At 41.4% G+C, this 23,584-nt stretch overlaps 3 protein-coding genes across 7 annotated transcripts in view; 1 reads left to right on the top strand and 2 right to left on the bottom strand.

Annotated features, from left to right (window-relative positions):
* IFTAP (intraflagellar transport associated protein) overlaps positions 1-6,605 on the bottom strand; it is a 70,825-nt gene extending 64,220 nt beyond the window's left edge. For 3 of the 5 annotated variants that reach the window (XM_052781902.1, XM_052781903.1, XM_052781900.1), the window contains exon 1: positions 6,475-6,605. The gene's annotated coding sequence lies outside the window, so the exon portion shown is untranslated. The remainder of the gene's footprint in view (positions 1-6,474) is intronic. The other 2 variants (XM_052781898.1, XM_052781899.1) reach the window with 2 other exon arrangements.
* Positions 6,606-6,881: 276 nt separating this feature from the next.
* RAG2 (recombination activating 2) lies at positions 6,882-8,914 on the top strand. The gene has a single exon (XM_052783750.1). It carries the CDS (start codon positions 6,884-6,886, stop codon positions 8,486-8,488), a length of 1,605 nt encoding a protein of 534 aa, XP_052639710.1. The 5' UTR covers positions 6,882-6,883; the 3' UTR covers positions 8,489-8,914.
* Positions 8,915-16,920: 8,006 nt separating this feature from the next.
* Positions 16,921-20,475, bottom strand: RAG1 (recombination activating 1). Its single transcript, XM_052781897.1, has one exon. It carries the CDS (start codon positions 20,473-20,475, stop codon positions 17,365-17,367), a length of 3,111 nt encoding a protein of 1,036 aa, XP_052637857.1. The 3' UTR covers positions 16,921-17,364.
* Positions 20,476-23,584: the final 3,109 nt, after the last annotated feature.

Below are 23,584 nucleotides of genomic sequence, written 5' to 3'. Positions count from 1 at the left end.
CTGCTCCCTTTAAAGACCACCTGGAGGCCTATGACAAGGGTAACGTTTCCCGTGCATCAAGCACTCCTCCAAAATGCAGTAGCCACTGTCCCCTGGAATGCGATCGTCCTGGATTTGATAGTCAAAGCACAGCTGGATTCAATCAGCTATTTTAGATGAGGCCTCCGAATAAAGCCCTGTCCCTCACATATTAAATACTGTTTACTGATGGTTTTAGATGAGACAGAAAATTGAAGACTGTAGGATGCTGGATTCCCTGTGCCATTTTTTCACAGGTTTCAGCCTGTGGGTCCTGGCTAAGTATCCAGGATATTTGCATTCTGGCTGGCTAACCCTACAGAAACAAGTAAGGCAGCCTTCCCTTTCTCTGCTGAGCTGGTGTGCGTTCCTGCAACCCACGGGGAGCCAGCCACGTTCCAGCTCAGAGATGACTGTGTTTTACTGGCAGAAAATATGCTGAAAAGCCTGGAAATATCTCAATGCAATTTGGAATGATTTGGGATGAAGAAGATGTAAACCACATATTATTTTAAGTAATTAATTGTAGAAGAAGAAAATCAAGCAAAACAAAGCATTTCCATAACAGTGAGCAATCTGCTGAAAACATACTACCTATGTCAATGTTATTAAAATAGAAGTTGTGAAGGAAAAGTCTGTTTATTCATTTTCGCATGGGTTCTCTGCCAAATAAATTCAGGATGCAAATCCTGGATGTTCTTGCTATGACCTGGACAGTTCTGAACATGATTTTCCTGCCTTATAGATACATTCTTCTGAAGCTACTTGCTGCAGCTCCTCCAAAGCAGTTTGTCACTGACAGTTACAGAAGACCAGCTTGGACAGACCATGTCCTCATCCAAAACTGACACGCTGTTGCCAACAAACTTTAATTTCTCCATCTTCTCAGCCACAGTAATTGGAAAAAGAATTTCTAAAGATAAGGCACATCAACTGGCAGAAGGAGAATAAAATGAACATAAAATATTAAATGAGACACAACTAGGGGGTTGGATTTTTCACTTAATCATTTGTATCTCTTTTGCCAGTAGATCTTTGATCACAGACGCAAACAAGGGTCAGACTATGTCAAGCACTTGGATAAGAAGCTGTCAAATATCATCTAGGCACTACTGAAAATAGAAATAAATGTGATCTGAATGCCCTCTAAATTTAGGGGAAGTTAAGTTCTTCAGCATTCAACTCTGCAGTACAGACTACTTTTATCTTTGTTTCAGTAGAGAAGTAATAGGGCCATATGGACGCTACAGGGCACAGTGCCTTGGAGCTGCTGTATTTCATATGAGAAACGTCACCGCAACCTATCTGCATTACAGTTACTCAACGTCTCAGGACAATTTTCACAAACATTTGATATGTTTGCTTTGCTGTACTAATCAAATTCCATTTCAAGTTCTTTCTATTCTCACAGCAGTTTCAAATGGGAGATGAGATATTTCTAAAACACTGTGCAGCAGATATTGTAACTCAGGAGTGGGTGAAGTAGGGCTAAGAAAACAAAAGCAGGGAGCTATGAAGAGTGAATTGTTTTCCAGGTTTCTCTGTTTATTTTCTTTGCTATCAAGTGGCTTATCCTCTGTGCCCCAGCACTGCTAGCTGTTGAAAGGATATGTTCCCAGAGGACTTCCCAGAGTCTAATTATTTTTTCTTGGAGAAAAGCACTGTGAAACTGATGAAAAATGCCACAGAAGGGTGCAAAGTTTTATTAGTCTTTTAAGGTCTGATCAGAAGGCCACTGAAGTAGAAAAAAGACATTCCTAATGACTTCAGTGGACTTTGAATTGAACTTTTCGTCAGCCCTCACTCACTGGATTGCACGAATTTGTCACTTCCTTTGCTGTTTCCATGTCACTACCTACTTGCAGCAGAGCATTCCTGGGGAAAGCAGTAGTACACCAATCAGGAGGAGTTGCTTTCTTTTACTAGCTATTGAAATTATTTTTTATTTGAACTCAAAAATTACTTTAGATTACATTTTTATATTACAATAGCACTGAAAAATTCCAAAAAAGATCATGAGGTTGACACATATGGCAGTGTAAAAAATTAAACTATAAAGGAGCGTATGCTGCAGACATTTACAATCTAACTAACAGACATCTACTGTCACTCTGGTCTGGTTCTACTACTGCAAAGAGTTAAATCTTCTGGAGGCTGGTGGGTTTCTTGTTGTGCCATCTGAAGACAAGAGAGGAAAGAAAAAAAAAAAACAGTCACAGCCAGTTAGCCACAGTAGACCGAGTTCTCAGGAGCACATCTGCAAATTAAGCAGATAGATTCCCCTCCATCAGGCTGTCTCTTCATGCCACAAGCCCCCTGTGCTGTCAGAGAAGACTCCTCAAAGTGTTCACATTTGAATCCCAATTACATAGAAAGATTTCGGAGGACGCAAAAAAACCCTATCAGCCAGGTATGTCTAACTTATTGTTTTGCCCAAAGCAAACTTGGTTGATACACTTAGCAAATGTTTTCAGAAATACTATATAAAGATTTCCTTCCTTAAGCCTGTTTATGGAGGACTTCAAAGCTCTATGAGTGTCTGGATATGATTTTGATTGTGAAGAATTTGGCAACAGCACTTGCTTTTCAGGGGTATGCTTTTTCATTTTGCAAAGGAAGACCCTGCAAATCAGTCAGAGGGAAAAAAAACAATATACAATATTGCAAAATAAATTTAATTCTACTGTAGATATCTGTGTTCGTGCCAAGTTAAAAATAATTGCAAACTAATGACAGAATTTAATGATCAGCTATGAGCATTTACCAACTTAGACTCCATGCTATCCTGCCATCCATTCTCTCACTGTCCAATTGGTGCTGTTCAAATACCTTATCTTTGTGTAAATGAACAGTGCTTTGGATTTGCTACAGTTCATAAGATCAAATCATTCATTATTTGGTAGCATTCAAATTACTGTGAAATTATTATGAATTTGGCATTTTTTCATGTTGACAAATATTAATACAAAACGTCGCACTAAACAACAGTACTGATTATTCATTTTTCTCCTGTTTAAAATGTTTTCGTTGCCTAATTGGGTAACAGGCACAGCACATATGTGAACAAACAATTACTACATAGGGTCAAAGAGAACAAAAAGTAGTAAACACAGTTTAGGAGTGACTCAGTGCCTAAACATAGTAATGTAGTGATATTTTATAAACCCTAGATTTACTAGGACCTAGGACACAGGACCTGTGGCAGACTTGTCGCCTTCCATAGCAGAAGCTGGAAGACAAGAACAATATCCAAAGGCATATGAAACGTCACTTGATGTGTAGGTGCTTGAATCCTACCCCTTGTTTCTAAAACACATTCATCCTATAATTCTCAGTGAATGCTTAATATAGTTTCTGAAATAATACCCCACATACGAAATTGTAACTACGTTCATCTATTTCCAGACTAAGCACATTTTAAATTACATTAGCTAGTGCTTTTAAAAAGCACCTTCTCTCCTCATTTGATCCTTCTGTAAATAAATTTCCCAATGAATCTATCTAAATCTGAATTCCTTGTAATCTATTCTTGCCACACAAACAACTATTAACGGAAAAAAACCCAGCTCAAAATCATGTTTGGTTTTAAAACAAAATAGGGGAGAATACTTGTTTTCTTCTTTCTGTTAGCTTAGCTTCTAGCTCAGATCTCTACAGTTCGCTTCTCAAATACAGGGGTTATAAAGGTAATGATGAGATTCTCACCTATTTGTATAATGCTTGGAGCTTCACCTTTTATAAAAATACCAAATATGATGAAGCATGACTGAAGTCACCATAACTGGTAATTGTTTATGTAACTCCACCCTTCTCTATTTATCCATCTTTACTTCTTGCAGTGTCTGTTCCCCTCTATCTTGTGCTGTACCACAACAAAGGCATTTGTCTGTTTCCCTCTGCGCTGGCACTAATGCTAATCCGACTCCACAGTGACATGGTTTTGAGCATAAAGCCACAAAAAAACTTTAAATTTTTTGGTTATAAGGTTAGATTTCTACCTTTTGGGCTCCCTGAATCTGCTCAGGGTCAGATGAGCGTTGGCCCAAAGGAATCAGTGGGTTTGGAGGTTAGAGGTGGAGGTCAGCAAAGATCAACCCCACTGTATTAACACACCATAATTAGCATGAAACAATCTGGAAAGCCAAAGCAATTCCAGCAAGTGCCTAAGGAGCTACTTCTGTCAGAGAATCTAGGATAAATATTCTCTCCATTACTTACTGAACTGCTTGCTTATGTAAAGTTCAAGAAATATTAAGGGATGACAAGGAGGAAGTGTGTTTAAGTGTACTTATTTGACCAGGAAGTTCTGTGTGTCTATCAATCTCACTTTTAATCATTTTCATTGGTCTTTTCTCCACTCTGTATCTGCAACAGCCTCTTCAGATAGTATGCTTTTCAGAATGGAGTACTGCTCGATATTTGGGAAATAGTTTGTGACATTGTGGACACTAGCAATTGTCATATTTGGAGATTCTTGAAGTATATGTAAGAATAAGATAAATGCCAATATTTCAATTAAATTGTTTGCCATTTTTAATACTCTTGTAGACTTCAAATATAAACAAGCAGTCAAATGTAGAACACTAGTGTTACAAAATATAGAACACTAACTTACAGATGTGCTCATGGCATCTTCAGTATGAAAGACATACTTTTCTAAAGATCTTGTATAAACAAAGTACCTAAGTAACCACACAATATGAGAGACAAAGGAAATCTAACCCAGTAAATCCAACTTGGTGCAAGGTCTTCTAACAAACAACACCATTTTTGAATGGCTATAAGAAACAGGCAGCAGAGATTCCTGTTTAGCGTATCACCCAAATGTAAATAACCTGGCCAATCTTTCTTCATGCAAGTAGTAAGAACAAAACCTCCTGTCTATACTGACATGCTCAGAACAGGGTTCACTAATTTAATTAACTCGCAACTGAACTTCACCTACAGCGCAGTTCTTCTGAAAGGGAATCTAAATGTAGAAAAAACTACCACCTTCAGGGCAGAGGCATTAGGACTGGCTACACAGTGAACAGAACTTGACTGTGATCTTTGGATGATTCCACAACATGCAAAAAGATAAGCCAGCTATTCCGTGGATTATTTTTTAAATGGACTCAGTAGTGGCTATGCCTACTCTGTCTGTGCGCTCTGGCCTAAGCACATCTGACCAGGCTCACCTCCCTCTGAAAGCATTTAATGGCAGATCCACATTTTAGCACAGCAGTTTGTGTACCAGTTTGTGGGCAGGCAGTACAGGAATGTGGTACAACAGTTCCTACTGTGCCTGAGAACATGTACTGATGGCAATTTAATGTAGTCACTGTCATCAGTTCCTACAGTGACTGTCACTGTACCCTATGCTGTTCTGGAGTCTCCAGGTTTTGCTGTCACTCAACTAGAAGATATCAATCCTTCCTTAAAAAAGAAACCCTATGTGCCTTGTTTTTGTTGTTCCAGCAAAATGAAAAGCAGGGGCAAGGAGAATATGAATCCTAAAGATTTCAGAACAAGGAATTATATTTCAAAACGCAGAGGTTTTATTTTTTTTTTCCAATACTGTATTTGAAAGCTAGTTCACACCTTTAAATTCTGTGGATTTTGCAAAGGCTGGGGCAGAGACCTTGGGCATTTACAAAAAGGCACAACTCTGCTGTCACAGGAGAGCGCCAATGAACCGGCCAGTTGTTTGCCTCTCTGGTGTCAGCGCTCTCCAAAGCTCGTTCAGTGTTATTATCCAGGCTGATGACATAAACTCTGTCAGATTTTTGAACAAACAGGCCAAAAAAGTAAAAGGTATCCCTTGAAACCTACTCACGAAGGCATGAGCAAACAGCAAAGATCAACGATTTGATCGCACCATGAAAGCAGCCAGACTCCCACGCCACACAGACCGTCACCCCGAGCGGGCTGTGCAGCACAAGGGCGGGGGATTCGCCCCGGCCCGAACGGCTTCTGCCTCTGCCACTGCAGCGATACCTGCCCGGTTAGAAATACAGCCGGCACCCCCCGCTCCCGCACGTCTTCAGCAAAGCTGGGTCTTTTCCTTGTAAACCTGCAAAACCTTCCCCTGAACTCTGCGGCCGGCCGCGCACGTACTTACTTCAGCTCACCTGGGCCCGGCCGGCCTGGACGGCGGCGGAGCTCCCCCCCCCGTCCCACCAGCGGGGTGCCGATCTCGCCCCCCGCCCCGGGCACACGGCCGGCAGGGACGGAGCGAGGCGCAGGCAGGCGGCCCGCCCGCCGGCAGGCCCTCGCCGGGGCCGGGGGACCCGCGGCCCCGCTCCGCCGATGCCCTGCCGCCCGCTGAGGCGGCCTGCCGCACCGGCCCGGCGCCGCCGAGGCGAGAAACGGGCGGGAAACGGGGCGATTTCTCTCATCCCTCCGCTCCCGGGCGTCCCGCGGCCGAATCCCACCGGCAGGAGAGGCGCCCGCTGCCGGCCCCGCGGCCCCACTCACCCGCCGCCTGCCCGCCAAACCCCTCCGGTCCCGCTCCCTCACGCCCGCGGACTTAGCCGAGCGGCGGTCGGGCCGCGCCGGGCCCAGGCTCCACGCGAGAACTACCGTCCCCAGCAGGCCGCGGGGCCGCCGTTTCCATGGGAGCGTTGCCGCACACCCAAAGGTTGGGGTTTGAGGGGCTCAGCGGGCCGCGGGCCGCACCAAATCCCGCCGGCGTGGTGCGCAGCTCTCGCTCGGTTCGTGTCTTGAGGTGCGGGGAAGGGTCTCTTCTTGGCTCTCAAAGCGTGAAGCGCAGCTTTAATACGATTTCTTCCAGTGCTGTTGAACGACTCTCCCAGGGTCTAAAGCATGTTTCATGTGTTCTTTTTGTGGGGTTTTTTTTTTTTTCCCCTCAGATATTGACCGCGGTATGGCCCAGTCACCGAACAAAATGTCGCTGCAGGTGGCATCGGCCATCAGTAATTCGTCCTTGCTTCAGCCAGGCTTCTCTCTCCTGAATTTTGACGGACACGTTTTCTTTTTTGGGCAGAAAGGATGGCCAAAGAGATCCTGTCCCACTGGTGTTTTCCTCCTCGATATAAAGCAGAACGAGCTCAAAATGAAACCTGCCTTCTTCTCTAAAGACTCCTGTTACCTCCCCCCCCTCCGCTACCCTGCTCTTTGCACGCTCAGAGGCAATGCGGAGTCTGATGAGTACCAGTATATCATCCATGGTGGGAAAACACCTAACAATGACCTTTCTGATAAGATTTATGTTATGAGTCTGGTCAGCAAAAATAGCAAGAAAACCACGTTGCAATGCGTTGAGAAAGACCTGGGTGGAGATGTCCCTGAAGCTAGATATGGGCATACAATTAACGTAGTTCATAGCCAGGGAAAAAGCATGAGCGTTATATTTGGAGGGAGAGCATATACTCCTCTTGCACAAAGAACCACTGAAAAATGGAACAGCGTAGTTGACTGTTTGCCATCTGTGTTTCTCGTTGATTTTGAGTTTGGATGCTGTACATCATACGTACTTCCAGAGCTTCAAGACGGACTCGCTTTCCACGTTTCAGTTGCCAGAAACGATACAATCTACATTTTGGGAGGTCATTCGCTTCAAAATAACACGAGGTCCCCCAGCTTGTACAAGCTAAAAGTTGATCTCCCACTGGGCAGCCCAGCTGTGACCTGCACCATTTTGCCAGGGGGGATATCTGTGTCAAGTGCTATAGTGACTCAAACCGGTGATTCCGAATTTGTCCTTGTCGGGGGCTACCAGTCTGACAACCAGAAACGGTTGGTGTGTAACACCATAGTTCTGGAAGATAGTAAGATAGAGATTGTCGAAAGGGCGAGCCCAGACTGGACACCAGATATTAAACACTGCAGGATGTGGTTTGGCTGTGATATGGGTAAAGGGTCTGTATTGCTGGGCATTCCAGGAGCCAACAAACAGTTAATCTCAGATGCAAACTACTTCTACATTTTGAGATGCAAAGGAGCAGAAGAGGACCAGGAGGAAGAACTGACGGCACAAATTTCCAGTCAGACCTCGACCGAAGACCCTGGAGACTCCACTCCATTTGAAGATTCGGAAGAGTTTTGTTTTAGTGCTGAAGCCAATAGTTTTGATGTTGATAATACTGACACTTACAATGAAGATGATGAAGATGAATCAGAAACAGGCTACTGGATCACCTGCTCTGCCAGTTGCAATATTGACATTAACACCTGGGTCCCTTTCTATTCAACAGAGCTCAACAAGCCTGCAATGATCCTGTGCTCCAGTGGGGCTGGCCACTGGGTCCACGCGCAATGTATGGATCTCTCAGAGAGCATGCTCCTACGTCTCTCAGAAGCAAATGTCAAGTACTTCTGCAACGAGCACGTTGACCTTAATAAAGGGCTACAAACTCCCAAAAAGGTGGTGCACCTGAAAAAGCAACCCATGAAACCATTGCGTAAAAAGACAACCATGAAGTTAACAACGCCAGCGAAAAAGTCCTTTCTTCGGAGGTTGTTTGAATAGATTTACACTGCTGATTTGTATTCACCTGGGAGGAAGTGAAATCACGGGCAAAGACAGCTAGTAATGGTTGAAGCAAAATGGGTTATTGGAGCTCGAAGAGATCTTTTTACTTAATTGATTTCAGTTATCTCGATATTTCAGTTACTTTTCAAAGCTCATGAATTTATTTTGTCTCTTACGTGTATTTTTGTAATGCCCGGATAGGAACCCCATCATAGAGGGCACTGTGCAAATGCACAGCCAGATAGTGGTAACTGTGTGCTGTATTTTATGCTATAACTTACTCCCCGGTTATCCCCAGTGAGTTTAATGGAACTGCTGGTAGGATAAGACATTATCCCATGTACTCAGTGCTGTTAGCATCTGTCCATAAAGAACTTTATATTACCCATTTTAATTTTTTATCTTAGTGAGTAGTTCTAGAAATATTTGGCCTAATTTATAGCTGCATTACTCCAATTTTATGTTGGTGTAATGAAATAAAATTAGACTAATTACTCTGGTTTTAAACTAAAGTGGTGGCTTAAGTCCCTTGTGTCAGAAATAATGAAATATTCAGACACTGAGGGTCAGTTTTCTTCAGGGACTTCCATTATGGAAAGCTTACATACAGAGCATTTAATTCTGGATAATTAATTTTTTATTTTGAGAGGTATTGCATGATTATATGTCAGTTTTGGCTACAGTTGTGGAATATCATCTCATAGGAAAAATCAAACTGCTTTTTTAAACCACCGTGCTCAACAACTGCTTTGTATTTGTATTTTTTAAACTCCAGTGAGCTAATAAAGTTTATAATAAAAATGAGTGCACTTTTTTCACCTACTCATGGGGTAAATCAAACACTGTAAATCCCAAAGTCTACGAAAGGATGGCATGTGTGCTTGGGAGGTCCATCTGAAGTCGGATGAGGGGTCTAGCTTCACAGCCACCCCATGCTGTGAGCTCCCATTGCCTTCAGAAGAAGTTCCTTCTGATGAACAGGACTTTTATCATTTACTCCAAGTCCTCCACTATGCATTTCTTTCTCTGCTCTCCCAGGGTGACTGTGTAGAGTGTGAAAGCTTAGAAGTGCAAGCTGTCGCTCAGAGTGACTCAATTGAGCCAGTGGAGCATTGTGAGGGTGGAAACAAATGCAGCTGGCTGCTCAAAGCACGGGGAGAAGATTGGATTCAGATTGAAAAGGACATTGTCAAGGTTGAATAGCCCAAGAGTTTACTAAGTTTTTTGTGGATTCTTTTATTGGCTATTTGTAAAGCCTCATCATTCTTGACTTTTTTATTTTTATTACTGCTCCAAACATCTTTTCAAAAAATCAATACCATCAGCTCAACATTTGTGAGCCAACAATAATAGCTCAGTATTCACAGTCCAGCTCTCATGCTGGACCCCTGAATAAAAAAGAAAAACGGGAGCAGCTGTCAGCCGTTTGATCACTATGTGCAGACCCTGAGCAGCCGCTCCTTTACAAAGCAGCATCTGTAGTACAGTATTCCTATCAACACAGACATGTATGCTCAGTAGTCCCTTAAAACCTTCACAACTCAAGTCAACAGCAGAGCAAAGTAAAGGGCAACCATACAAAGTTTCCGTTTCCAACCCTTTCATGTGCTGAGGGAGGTTATAGCTGGGATAGAGCTTGTAAATGGGAAGTATTACTACCCTGACTCTCCTCTCACCACTCTGATATTGGTATAAATTCATAGATTTCAATGCCGGCTTCCTGTTTCCTTTGTCATGCTACTTTACCTAAGCTCAGAGTATATAGTGCTATATGTTTTTCCAAGAAATAATATCATGCCCATGTAAAGTCCCTTCAAACTGGTGACATTCAATAGTCAACATCCCCTTTTGTAGGTTAGTCATAAGTCTTACTTAGCTAATTGTCATTCAAATATACATTCATCATGCACTCTTCATAGACTTCATTTACATCAACCACAAAAAAATGCACACCAAAATTAAAGCCACATCATCACAACACCAGCAAAGGGGACAATATACTTACACAGCAAAACCCCACCTCTCATCCCTTCACCATTTTACAACAACAAAAACTCCCCACAATTATTGAACTCCCTGGCAATGTCCAGTCCGAGTTTTTGCCTGTTACCTCTCCCAGTTAATGTCATTATCTCCAATTCCTCAGACCCTCAGTCATTTGTGTGACAAATTTGTCTGCTAGCTGTCCTGGTTTCAGCTGGGATAGGGTTAACTGTCTTCCTAGTAGCTGGTACAGTGCTATGGTTTTGAGCTAGGTATGAGAAGAATGTTGATAACACTGATGTTTTCAGTTGTTGCTGAGTAATGTTTAGTCTAAAGTCGAGCATTTTTCAGCTTCTGATGCCCAGCCAGCGAGAAAGCTGGGGGGGGCACAAGAAGTTGGCACAGGACACAGCCAGGACAGCTGACCCAAACTGGCCAAAGGGGTATTCCATACCATGTGACGTCATGCCCAGTATATAAACTGGGGGGAGTGGGGTGGGGGGATCGCTGCTTGGGGACTAACTGGGTGTCGATCGGTGGGTGGTGAGCAATTGCACTGTGCATCATTTGTATATTCCAATCCTTTTATTATTACTGTTGTCATTTTATTAGTGTTATCTTTATCATTATGAGTTTCTTCTTTTCTGTTCTGTTAAACCGTTCTTATCTCAACCCACGAGTTTTACTTCTTTTCCCGATTTTCTCCCCCATCCCACTGGGTATTGGGGGGGAAGTGAGTGAGCAGCTGCGTGGTGCTTAGTTTGCTGGCTGGGGTTAAACCACGACACTAGTGCAGACAAATAAAAGGATGGAAACATTTTCCAAAGGGAAAGCTCGACATTGGGGTAGCACAAGTGACGTTCAGCCCCAGATATAGCCTGGCGGTGTGACTGCAGTATGTTGGGAGCATCTCTGAATTTCCAGAACTGACTCCTGCACCTGGAGTGACTCCCTGAGCCCCCCCGGGAGGTGAGTGCAGGTTCGCTCAGCATGTGGCAAGCACAAGCACACACTGAGGCCCCTTCCAATTCTTCCCTGAGCTGTTGTTCTTTACTTTAAGACTGTGGCTATGAAAAAAGCAATTCACAGTCAGACTTTACGATATTCCTCATCAGGCCCATAACATTAGTGTATTGTATGTTGGAGCTGTGCTTTTTTTAAATCTATGGTTTATTTGAGTAGGAGGGAGAAATTGCTTGGTCAAACCATGTCCCAGCCTCACAGTGAAGGGCAGTACAAGCAGCATTAAATCACAGCTCAGTGACTGTGGTCACCGTGGGAAGAGGAAGTCATAACTAAAGTAATAGAATATTCCAGAGGACTCGAACGTAAAGAGATATATGAACATCAGTCAGCCTGTAAAGAAGACACTTGACATAGCATTCAAGACTGCAGAAAGTAGTTAATTCCTTGATAATTCTGATTACACTTTTGAGTCATGTACTTGTTAGAGCATTGATTGTCTTCAAAACCAGCTAATCAATACAAGACGTTTCTTCCTCAGGCAGGTTAGAATTAGAAGATAAAATGAAGTAGATTTGAGTGCAGAAATAAACCTCTATTGTATCTGCATCCAACCGACCTGTGTGTTTTGTAACCACAACAAGCAGCGTCATGGTTCCCAGACACATTTTAGTAACACTACGTTGTTATTATCAGCTTTTACAAGAATAATATATGGATTTTACTGCTATTGAAAGGTGCTTGGACCCTGAAGTACCTGATTAATCTACAGGAAAGGCGCAGCACAAACTTTAGTGGTAGCACTAAAACATGCGTCATAGTTCAGAGTGACTCATTGCACCAATAGACCATTGAAAGGAGTGGAAATAATGTAACTGGGAGCCCAAAGCAAAAGGAAAAGATTGAATTCAGATGGAAAAGGAATCTGTAAAGTTATTTACTGCTAGACTCAATGTACTAAAGACAGAAGGGCTGTCTGACTTCTTTTTTTTTTTCATGATTAGTGGCTATAGCTCCCTCCGTATTTGATTTCCTACCCTATCCCATTTCAAACAAGACTAACTTCTGGGAGGGGCTTCAGCAACAGCCCCTGAAAATCAAACTCTAATTTGGTGCCTCTACTTGACCTTTGAAAATCATGACACTGAAGCCCATTTTTTCTTTAAAAAAAGCAAGACAGTAACCTTATAAACCTTCTGATTTCTCAAGAACAGGGCACTGGCCCCTAACACAGGTGTGCAGGACCTCCTTCGGGTGGTAGTTATTGTGAATTTCCTCGTCCACTGGATCAGAATGCCCACCTTCAGAGAAAGAGCTGGGCATTCAAAATACACCTCTTGACCTCTCTCTCGATGCTGCTAGAAAAGGTGCTAATTAAATCCCTTCTAATGTGTCCTTTTGTATTATGGACAATATTAAGCTGGATGCAGAAGGTAGAAAAGCTCCCACACTTAGGAGTTGCAGCCGGTCAGCTGTTTGAAAATTGTGCCATATTCAGTCACCTAAAACAGTACTCTGAAGAAGAGTGGTGACAGGCCTCATTATTCTTCATCTGATCCCAATTCTAACAGGAATACATGAAAAGTAAAATTCAGTCAGTTATAACAGGTTTAGGAATAAAGGTGTTAAATCACCCTAATTTACCTGGAAACTCTCTGAGGCTTTGTTTTTTGTTTTATATGGGTTCTGGTTTTTCCATCCAACATTTTTTATTCAAGGTCAGATGAAAGAACTAAGTTGGTGATATAAAGTCCAGAAATTAGATGTCTAATTACCTGATTGCACAAGGAAATCAGGTAGCTCAATTTGCTCATCATTAATTCCACCCAAACCAGTTGGTTTACATAAGTCGTTTGACCCTGAGATATCATTGCAGGGAAGAAAGGAAGATTTTCTGAAGTGGAATAAAGGGAAGCTACAATTCATGAACTGAAAGGTAGATTGGAACTAATCTTTGCAGCTCAGTCTATGACGAGGAGCCAAAATTTGATGCAAAGGGTGCACGGAAACCAGTAAAGAGGCTTAACATATTAGCATGGACATAACAGTGTGAGGCTGGTTTTAAACAAACACTGGGATGGTATTTGTAAACGAAGCAAAAACCATTTACAGACTAAATAAAACTGTTTTTAAATTAGTTTAGTTTTCTGTCAAACAGTTGCCTGTGAGGAAAGGTGCTGAAAGGACTGCTGAGACTCACAGAGTAATACTCATTTGTGTTAATTTAGTGACTTCCAGAACAAGGCTGGAATCACAGCTGTCTCTGGGTATTAGAACAGCCTAAATATGAAAAGCATCCACAATTTGAATGAGAAGTAAGACTGTTACCATGAAATTATGTGCATAATTGAAAAACTGGTAAGAAATACAAAGCCGGAAACTTAAATATTGATACGACCTTTATTTTAAACAGGTTTCATTAATTAAGAAACTGTAATACAGTAAGAAAAGGTAACATTATGAAGCCGTGCGGTGAGACAAAGCACAGAACTCAGTGTAGTCAGAAATTAGGGTGCTGTAAATATCTAGTATTTCTTTCTGAACTACCTGACTAAAAGTCTAAGCTGATTTGCTTAAAGTCAATAGAATTATTCCTGTGAGGAAAAAAATACATGAGACCAGAATCATGGCTTCTAACATAGTTCACATCGTTTCATAACATGCCAATTCACCATACGAAGCCCTTGAATAAGACCAAACAAAACAAGATACATAATGTGATTGTATAAAAACTACAGTCCATACAATTTCAGAAGGAAATTATTTACCATGAATTACTGAAGGATTTGTACCAAGTATTAACGTAAAAAAGAAAATGTGAAGGTTTGAAAGAGTACCATGAATAAAAGTGTCTCCATTTTTCTAAAGCCTCTTCAAAATCAAAAAGCTTAACAATAGACTGCGTAACCAAATGATGCACCTGTCTGCAATAAGAATTTGTTTGCCTTCCAATGCATGGCTGTGTGCATGCAGCATTGTTATTTTATCCCTGTTTACAAAAGCTTCACTTGCCGGTACCTACCCTTTCAGTGCTGTTAGTTTTAATGAGTTCAAAACTCTCAAAGAGAGTCTCTTGATTTACAGAAGTTGTCAACAATGGGGAAGAAGAAGATTAAACTAGATCCAAGTCGAAAGAAAAGAAAAGAAAAGAAAAAAAAATAGTAGTAGTTCTCTGTGTCAGCTATCGTGCCCAGAGCTGGTAGAATGTGAAATGTGTCTTGATGGCTTAATAATATTTCACAAAAGAATACCTTCACGTGCCACTGTAGTCTCTGTCCCCATCCAGGTTCTGTTCAGTCTGACAAGTTACCCCAGGATATAAGCCTCGTCTTGAGAAATCATACATATATGGATAAAACTTACTCAGCCCTTTTGAAGGCAGTGAGACAAATCACTGGCTGTTACATGAGAAGCTTATTAAAGTGAATTTGGAATTTGAAAATGTTAGCGGAGTCACTGAAATTACATGTGCAAAATGAACACAGTTTGGCCTGTCACTCCAGTGGCACATATGCATTGCAATGAATGGGTCCGGATTACTTGGGAGTGAAATTCACTCCTGTGCAAAAGGCAACAAAAACTGTATATACCACTTAAATGGAGGGAAAATCACCATGAGCTGAGTCAAGATTGTTAAACTAGGCCCTAGGTTATTCAAGCAGAGTCAAGGATAAAACATAAGGTAATACAGTTGTCCCAAATATACATACAAAGAAAAAAAGAAAAGCGTGCAACTATTTGCATGATGAAATATATGCCAACCAAAAATGCAGACTATATCTGCATTTACTGCTAAAGGATGCTCTTTATTCCTGATTTTTATACTCCCTGGGAAAGAGCTCTACTTGTTGTCTGCATTTATTGGTAAAGAATGATCCTTAATCTAAACCTGGTATTTATGCTCTATGGGAAATACTTGTTTTATTCAAAGAATTGAAAAAAAAAAAATTAATCTAGAAACACTCAGTAGGTGCAGCCATACATGGTACACCATAAAAAAAAGATGCTGTAGTCCTTATGACTGCTTAGAAAAGTAAATGTTTTAAGTAAAAGGCATTATTTCCAAGTGTAAATTTTGACATAATGTTAAACTATGTTTAAAGAAACCATATTAAAACAAAATCCTAAATTACAGAATACTTTAAAAAATAGTATTTTAGTTAATAAAATCAAAAGAAAGACATAATGAGAATAACACAAATATTTGTGCTAATTACTAACACTTAACTCTATTTTTTCATTGTCCATAAATGGTAAATACCAGACCCTCAAAGATATAGTAAATAACATGAACAAGATACTACTAAACAAACCTCAGACCATTAATTCTTTAAGTTTGTGATTCACTTACACTCACAAACCAACTTCTGCCACATCAAAACAAAAACAAAAAGCGGATTCTTTTAGATCCATGCTTTGATTGTTTCTGCATTTAATCTTGTTTCAGAAATACTACTCCGAACACAGTAATGCCCTAGCTACAGGTGCAAATCTGAAAGGCTAGATGATTTCAGGGCATCTCAGGTATTTTCGAGTATATTTCATGAATATGTCATTGAATGAAATTCATATAATTTTAGTATATGAATATACTAAATACCACTTCAGAAAGGCAAATACCACCAACAAAGTGGTTCATCTAATATAGTACGCATGAATGCCAACTAAACATTGCTGTAATAATGTAAAATATAGTATGCAGTAATTTCAAGACAGTTCATTGCTTTTTAACTAATCTTGTATGCCAGCTATCTTTGAGGTTAATAAATATCATTCCTCTTCTACAGCTTAGGAAAATGAGACTGTGAGTGTGATGTATTCCAGGTGTGAAAACACTCGGTGTCAGATGCAGTGGGAGCACATCAGCAGCAGTCAGTGAAATATCCTAATAGAGAAGATCAGAACACTGGCATGTGTCTGATCAAGGTAATATCCATTGCCTGAGAAATGGGTCTGCTGCGACTAAAGTCACTTGGTGAAACTGTGGGCCTGCTGGTATTAATGATGATTTACTGGTGACTTCAGTGAGGCCAGGAATTCACCCAATAAAACTCTACTAATAAAAATTATACTATATACTGAAGTTACCACAGAAATCTAAAATGCCCATGAAGCAACAAGCTACACAGCAGAGCTGGAATGTACGTTGTATAGTGAGATAACCACAAGGCACTGTAAATCCTGATTTAGGAGAACAAGTACAAGATTGCATTTTAGAGTAAACAGACTACAATAAAAATATCTTTACAAAATTCCAGCTACCTTTCCTATATCTTCATATAGTAAATTAGCATGGTGATACCACCACCTGTTCCTAAGCAGTACTATAATATAAATGTTAGATAATAATATTTTTTAAAGTTTCTGAGATCAAAGTTTGCATCTTTAGTCAGTATTTTATACAAAAATAACTGAACTTTATCCCAAAACAATTGCCCAAGTGTCACACCGACAAATCCTTGCTTATAAAAGCCAAAGGACCATCAATAAAACAATCAAACCCCCTTAAGAACTAAATAAAAAATAGTTTTAAAAACACAAGCAGAACAAATAGCCACACTCCCTTTTTCAGCAACTGTCATCACTCTCCAGAATCATATTCATTCCAAAATGCTACTTTATATAAAACCTTGTTTACTTTGGCTTTCTCACCTGTAAACAACAGTCTAAGACCAAAACAAACCGAAGACCCTTCTTGGCAATTTGTTTCTGCTTTCATCTCACATAACAACTGGTAAATGCACCACTGCATTGCCTCTTGGAAAATCCCAACAGACGTGGTGTTTATTAAACTCCACTCAGCACCTTTAACAGCGAGTGTAAAAATGATTGTTTCAGACTTCCCTGTACCTCTACAGGCCTGAAAAAGAAGCTGCCTTCTTGCAGGAAGACCCCGTCACAAATCCAACACCAAATGTGCTTTACATTTAGAGCTCCGCTGAATCATTGCTTTCCAAGACCTCCAGTGGCAAGGAGTCACCTAAACTATCCTCTGGATCAATGGTGAAGCCCTGGCTTTTTAATGTTTTATGAGCATTCATGAACTTCTGGAGGTACTTAGAGGTATATAGCCAGTGATGCTTCAAGACATCCTCCATCTCATAGCATTTGGACTGCCTGGCATTCATTTTTCGGAACCTCCTAAACAGTTTGTTTCCAGACTCATTTCCTTCACTTGCCCAGGCCCCAATGGAACCATCTCTTTCAATGATTTCAGGAACATGAGCAAGGGTTTTGTGGAAATAATTTGTAATCTTGCCTTCGTATCTGTACTTGAACTTTGTCGATAGGAGCTCAGCAAAACGCTGTGAATTGTAGCTATACTGGCACAGCAATTCTGGACACTCCTTGGCAGGGCACGAGGATCGCCACACTGGCTTCATCTTCAGATAAAGGTCCATTAGTTCTTTCAGGGCTTCATGCCTTTCCTCACACTTTATTAACTCACATACTGCCTCTACTGTCTCTTTGCCCATGAGCTTTCTAGCAAAATTTCCGTTCATCCTCATCATAGGCTTCAAGTTCATCTTCTTCCTGAGGTGTTTGTCCAGAATCAACTGCCACCTCTTCCTCTCCTCTTTAGACACATCAGGATTCTTGTAAACTTCACCGATCTCCATCTGAAAGATCCTGTAGAATTCTGTTGCGTTGCCAATGTCACAGTGCAACGCATCTATGGATGGAACGGTCTCAATAAAAGGTTTGGCTGAAACACCCTTCACTCTGTCACGGAGCTCATCAACAGATTCGTGATATGGGTTGGACCTCCATATTTCATACCGCTCCAGATTTTCAGCATGGCTCCTGGTTATGGAGTGGAAGACCAAATTCTGGGATGCCTCCAGGCGGGTTGCGTCACACAGGGTACAAATGTAAGTGGAACCTGAGGCCTCCAGCCCTTCCACTTCCCGCACAAGTTTCTCATCGTATCCTGTACCCCTAAAGATGAATTTGAATGTTCTCAGGATGCCTCCCATTTCAAGTAGCAGTTCACTGTTTTTCATAGCCTCTCTTTCCGCTATGAGGGGGCTCAGGATTGCCGTCAGAGTTTCATGATCGGATTCATCAGCCAGCATAAGGCACAAGGGCTTGCAACACAGCTCTGAATTGGGCTTTGCTTCTTCAAAGATCCTCTTGCTTTCATTCCCATGTGCTATAGCAATGTTCATGACTGTGAAAGAAAAGCGAACAGCCTTCTCTGGGACAGCAGGTCCATTTCCATGCTTCTCACTGACATCTCCCATTCCATCACAGGACTCTTTTACTACCACAGTGAAGGGACCGTTCAAATAGTCATCCAGGTTTTTTGCTTTCATGCCTTCCAAGATCTCCTCCTCCATGTCCTTTAAGGCACAAACCAAGGCTGCATCATATCGAAATCTCTTTGCAATTGTGTCTACTGGATAGTCATCAATTGAGAGTGGCAATCCTGATAGTCCATCTATAATTCCCACTTCTGTGTTAGTGGAGACATTTTTCAAGGGAGGTTTCCACTCGAATGGATGATAACCTGGTAGGAGGGCTTTCTCAGCAGTGCGAAGAGCGTGCAAAGGCTGGAAGATCTGCCTTCCAGTGACAGCTTTTACTGTTCTATACATTTTATGATATTGGCTACAGCTGAGAAACGTGTTGACTCGGATAGCCAGGCAGACAGCAGGGTGAAGTCCAGATCCTCTCCCTTGCATTATAGCCTCCAGTTCATCTGCTTGTCTGTGTTCATTTTTTGCTCTTAACGCTAGCAGGAACAGTGTCATGCATACAGCCTTTATATCACCACCCTCTTCTTTCTCAGCAAAAGCCTTCACTTGACGTTTCAGTTCTCTCAGACGATGTTTCTGAGCTCTCCTGGTCAAAGACAGGAGATGCTGCCTCGGTCGGCCACCTTTATTTACGTAGCTGTAGGGCTCTCTCTCTTTCATCTCCTTGTGGCTGGAGAGGTGTTGGCCATATCTCCCATGCAAGATCTCTTCATCACATTCCTTTACAGGGCATCTTATACCCAGGCTATCAAGGATGTTCAGGAAGGATTTCACTGGGGTTACCAGATCAGTAGGGAAGCAAGGATACCAGCAGGACGGGCAATAGCTGCCCATAACCTTGATACATTTAAGGATGCAAGTTCTGCAAAACAAGTGTCTACATGTTGTTTCCACTGGATCAGCCAAAATATGCTCACAGATCTGGCAAGAGATGGATTTAATGAAATCTACTGGGTAATCAACTGCAAGCAGCTTGGTGCTAAGATGTATATTCTTGCAATTGACAATCTCTTTCATTAAATTTTTGTTGTTTATCTGTGCTTGGTTCTTTACACCTCTGTTTATTCGAGCACGTTCTGCAACAGTCTTCACACGTTTGCCATGCTGTACACTGGGTGGCTGGCTTTTTCTCTTGACTCCCCGCCTGGTAGTGTGGCACACAGCACAGTTTGGGGAGTGGGGTTGCCACTCCATCGTGCTGTTTCTAGGAAAATATACTTCACATGCAGTGTTACTGAATTTTCTATGGATAATACTCCAACAGTTGTGACAAAATTGAGTGGGATGGATTGTATCAACATCCCCTCGCACATCAATCTTAAAAACCTTTGCAATAAGATCTGGCCAAGAGGTTGCTTTTTTCTCTTTCTTTCTCAGAAGCCACAGAGTTTCATCATCCACCGGCCCATGCACTGGATGAGTTCTCTTGTAACAATCAGTTTTAAATGAAACTCCACAGATGCGGCAAAGTTGCTTCAGATTGTTCTGATGAGCTTTATTGTCCTCTGTTTGCATGTCGTTGGCATCTTTCTCAAGTGCCTGCCTATTGCCCATTAAGTCCGTCTTTTCTCCTCTTGGCACCACTTCATCTTTATGCAGTATGATTTCTTTGCTTGAAGAAGTGTCCTCTTCTGCCTGGTCTTTGTTTATGTGCTGGCTGTCATCAGAAAGTCTTTTTTCAAATGATCTCACTTTAAACAGCTTGAATTTCCATTCAGAAAATTTTGTATACGGATGCTGAATTTCTTCAGGAAGGTCCATTTGTGATGTTACTGACATCTGCAGTCTGGCAGAAACCAGACCACCTGAGAAAGAGAAAGAAGCTGTAAGTTAGCTTATCTTCCAAAATTAATAATAATGCCACGGGTTTTAATAGAACAGTTCTAATCACTTTAACTGAGAAATGCTTTGAAAGTGAGTTACTCGTCCGAGACACCTACTGAACTAAGAGGCCCAGACATGGCTGTCCACTCAGTATCTCGGAAGAGTACTCAAATGTGTTTTGACTTTGATCCTGAGGCATCCACGTGTCTATTAGATCACTGATGCACTTTACATAAAGCCATTAGTCATCCAGTATGAATATCCAAATTTGCCCCTTTCTTCTTACACCTGACTGAGCTTACCATAAGTAAAGCTACAATAGACAGCAGAATTACATTCTCAAAGTTTGGTGACTTTTTTATATGAAACTAAACTCGATTGGTGTCTGAAAGATACAATTTTGTCTGCCTCATGCTATATTATCTAAAACAGCAAGACCACTGCTCTCACACCACTTGTTAGTCCTTGGTCTGATCTGAAGTGTCTAATACATGCCATTCTACATGAGCAGAGCAGGGCATACTACTCAATCCCAGTGTAGACTTTATTCAGGCCCCAATTTTGTAAGGTACTTTAGCACGTGCTTAATGAATGTGAGTAGCTCCATTAAAGCAGGAGGAGTGTATCCTCTTTTGATGTAAAGTGCTATAGTTCCCTGGAATCTAAAGGAGATACGGCAATTTATACTGGCTGCAGATTTGCTCTAGAGAGAATATTTATACATCGTAAGTTAGTCATCTGTTTAAGTACCCTGCTGAGAACTCTCTCTGTAAGGATTACTGGTACTGGAAAGCTGAAAATATCTGTTCAAATCTGACCCCAATTTTAGCTTTCATAGAGATGCAGCCAAAAGTAATATCAAAGTGGTTGCCATGGAAATATGGTATTGTTTAAAAATAAATACAAGACTTTCACCTCAAACACTGAAACTTTTTGCTACTGCATCAGACTTAGAAAAGAAAATTGTGTAGAAACAACAACAAAAGTGACTAACCTATTTTTCATTACCTGGCTATGAGAAGTGCGCAAAGTAAACAAACAGTATAGAGAAGATGCAATTACATTTTCTGAGTTATTTTGTTTTTACTGATCTGGTTGGTGTGAGTATCAAAAATGAGGAAAACTATACATTAAGGCTATATACTAAAACTAGAAATGATGTGGGGTATGGCTGTGGTTCTTTAACTGATTATATTGCCATTTAGCAATTCACATAACTTGCTAGAAATCTCAGTTCAGTGTCTGTTCAGAAGGTGTCCCTCATAAGAAGACATCCAAGTCATGGTCTAAAGTGATGATGCCCAGAGTCTTTCTGAGATGATTTCATTTATAACCTTTCAATAAAGCATCATTTCAGTACAGTCTTTCAGAGTCTGTTGGGAAAGGACTGCATGCTTTGATTAAGTTCCATATCCAGAATGACATACCAGTCTGCTCGACGCTTTCCTTAAGAGCTGTGTTTAACTTCAAAATTGTTCATTAGGCCTTGGCAACTAAAATTTAGGTTTGTTTTCTTCCCAGCTTCTCTTTGTTTCATCCCACTGAGAACAAGCTGCCCATACCACTGTCCCCATCTGCCTGCATTGCTCCATCCAGCTGCCTATACTGCTAAATATCTCTCTCTGCACTGCGTATCCCTGCTGTCCATCACTGATCCAGCCTGGCAACACGCTTGCTTGCATTCTGCTGTTCATAGATCTGTGATGTGCAGCTGTGCCCAGATGTATTCAGAGCATTACTACTGTCTTGCTTTCTTGGCTGCATCCTGTGGCAGACTTGGTAAAATCTATCCACTGAGCAATAACCCGTTTGCCCCTGAATAGTCCTGTGTTCAGATCCTTTGCTTGTACATAACACCCTATGCAATTTTGTGTAATTTCACTGTCTCCAGCAGCAGCTTCAGAATCTCTTAAACCATGAGCAATGCTTCCTCGGGGCGGTATCTATGTCGCTGTAAAGAAACAGCCAGCACCAAGTACCTTTAGAGCAAAATATTTAATGCTTTCTCTACTCTTCTAACCCTTTGACTAAGTGCCACCGTAGTGCCGTACTGATCTCCAAACCCGTGACCTAACTCTTGCTATTAATCACCAACTCCAATGAATCAGACAGGGTTTACCCCTGCTAAAGAAAAGTTCAAGCGTTCTTTTCTTTTTTTCTCTTTCATTGAATATGCCCTGGAAGAAATGAATGACAAAGAAGCCCTCTCAGGTCACCTGACCTTCACCTTCTGCAGTAGATAATTGTTGCCAACACATCAAATGCTTTGAATTGCCTAGTTCCCAGGCAGTGGAGATTTCAGCAGCTCTCTTGGGAGAGCTAGAAATATTCCCAGTGCTCGGAATATTTCCTGCTACTCATGCTAAATATGCCTCTGTTCTGTTATTCTAGTTGGGGGTCACACTGAACAATCTTTCTTCTCCCTGTCTACCCCACTCAGATTCTTATGGAATGAACCCCAGGCATGACCCCCCAGCCATGGTTATTTAATCGACTCTGACAGCTGTGTTCAGTATCGCCTCTTTTTATCTTGAAAAGGGAAAAGAAATCCCTTTTCTTCCCAGATCACAATATTTCATACATTTCTGAAGACGAGCAAGATTGCAAAACTTTTAATTTTTTTTTTCCCCTTTTTTAATACATCAGGGGAGACCTTCCTTTATAGATAGTCTACCGAAATGAACAGAACAATCTCTGAAGTGAGGAAGCACGTATAAAATAAAATCATTGACCTGCACATTAAACCAGGAAAAGGAACCAACACTTGGATGTCCTACAAGCGTCTGGGATGCTGTCAATAGTACTGCCAGCCTACCTTTAGCTCACTGTCAGTTTGTAGAGCTGCTGCTATGTCTGCCCAGTTTGCTCCAAATGTCAAGCTTGCTTGCTCTCTCTCCTGCGTGCTCTTGCTCTTTCTGTGTTCACTCTGCTTTTTAAAGACACTGCAGTGCTGTTTATCTCACTTATCCCTGTCCCTCCGAGCTCCCAATACCACCCTGGTGCTAACCACAGGTTACTTCAACTAAACACAATACAGAACTCTCAAATCCAGGTGGCACCTGGC

The sequence above is a fragment of the Harpia harpyja genome, chromosome 3 (assembly GCF_026419915.1).
Source record: "Harpia harpyja isolate bHarHar1 chromosome 3, bHarHar1 primary haplotype, whole genome shotgun sequence".
Classification (NCBI taxonomy): domain Eukaryota; kingdom Metazoa; phylum Chordata; class Aves; order Accipitriformes; family Accipitridae; genus Harpia; species Harpia harpyja.
This window is presented reverse-complemented; position numbering and strand designations above follow the sequence as displayed.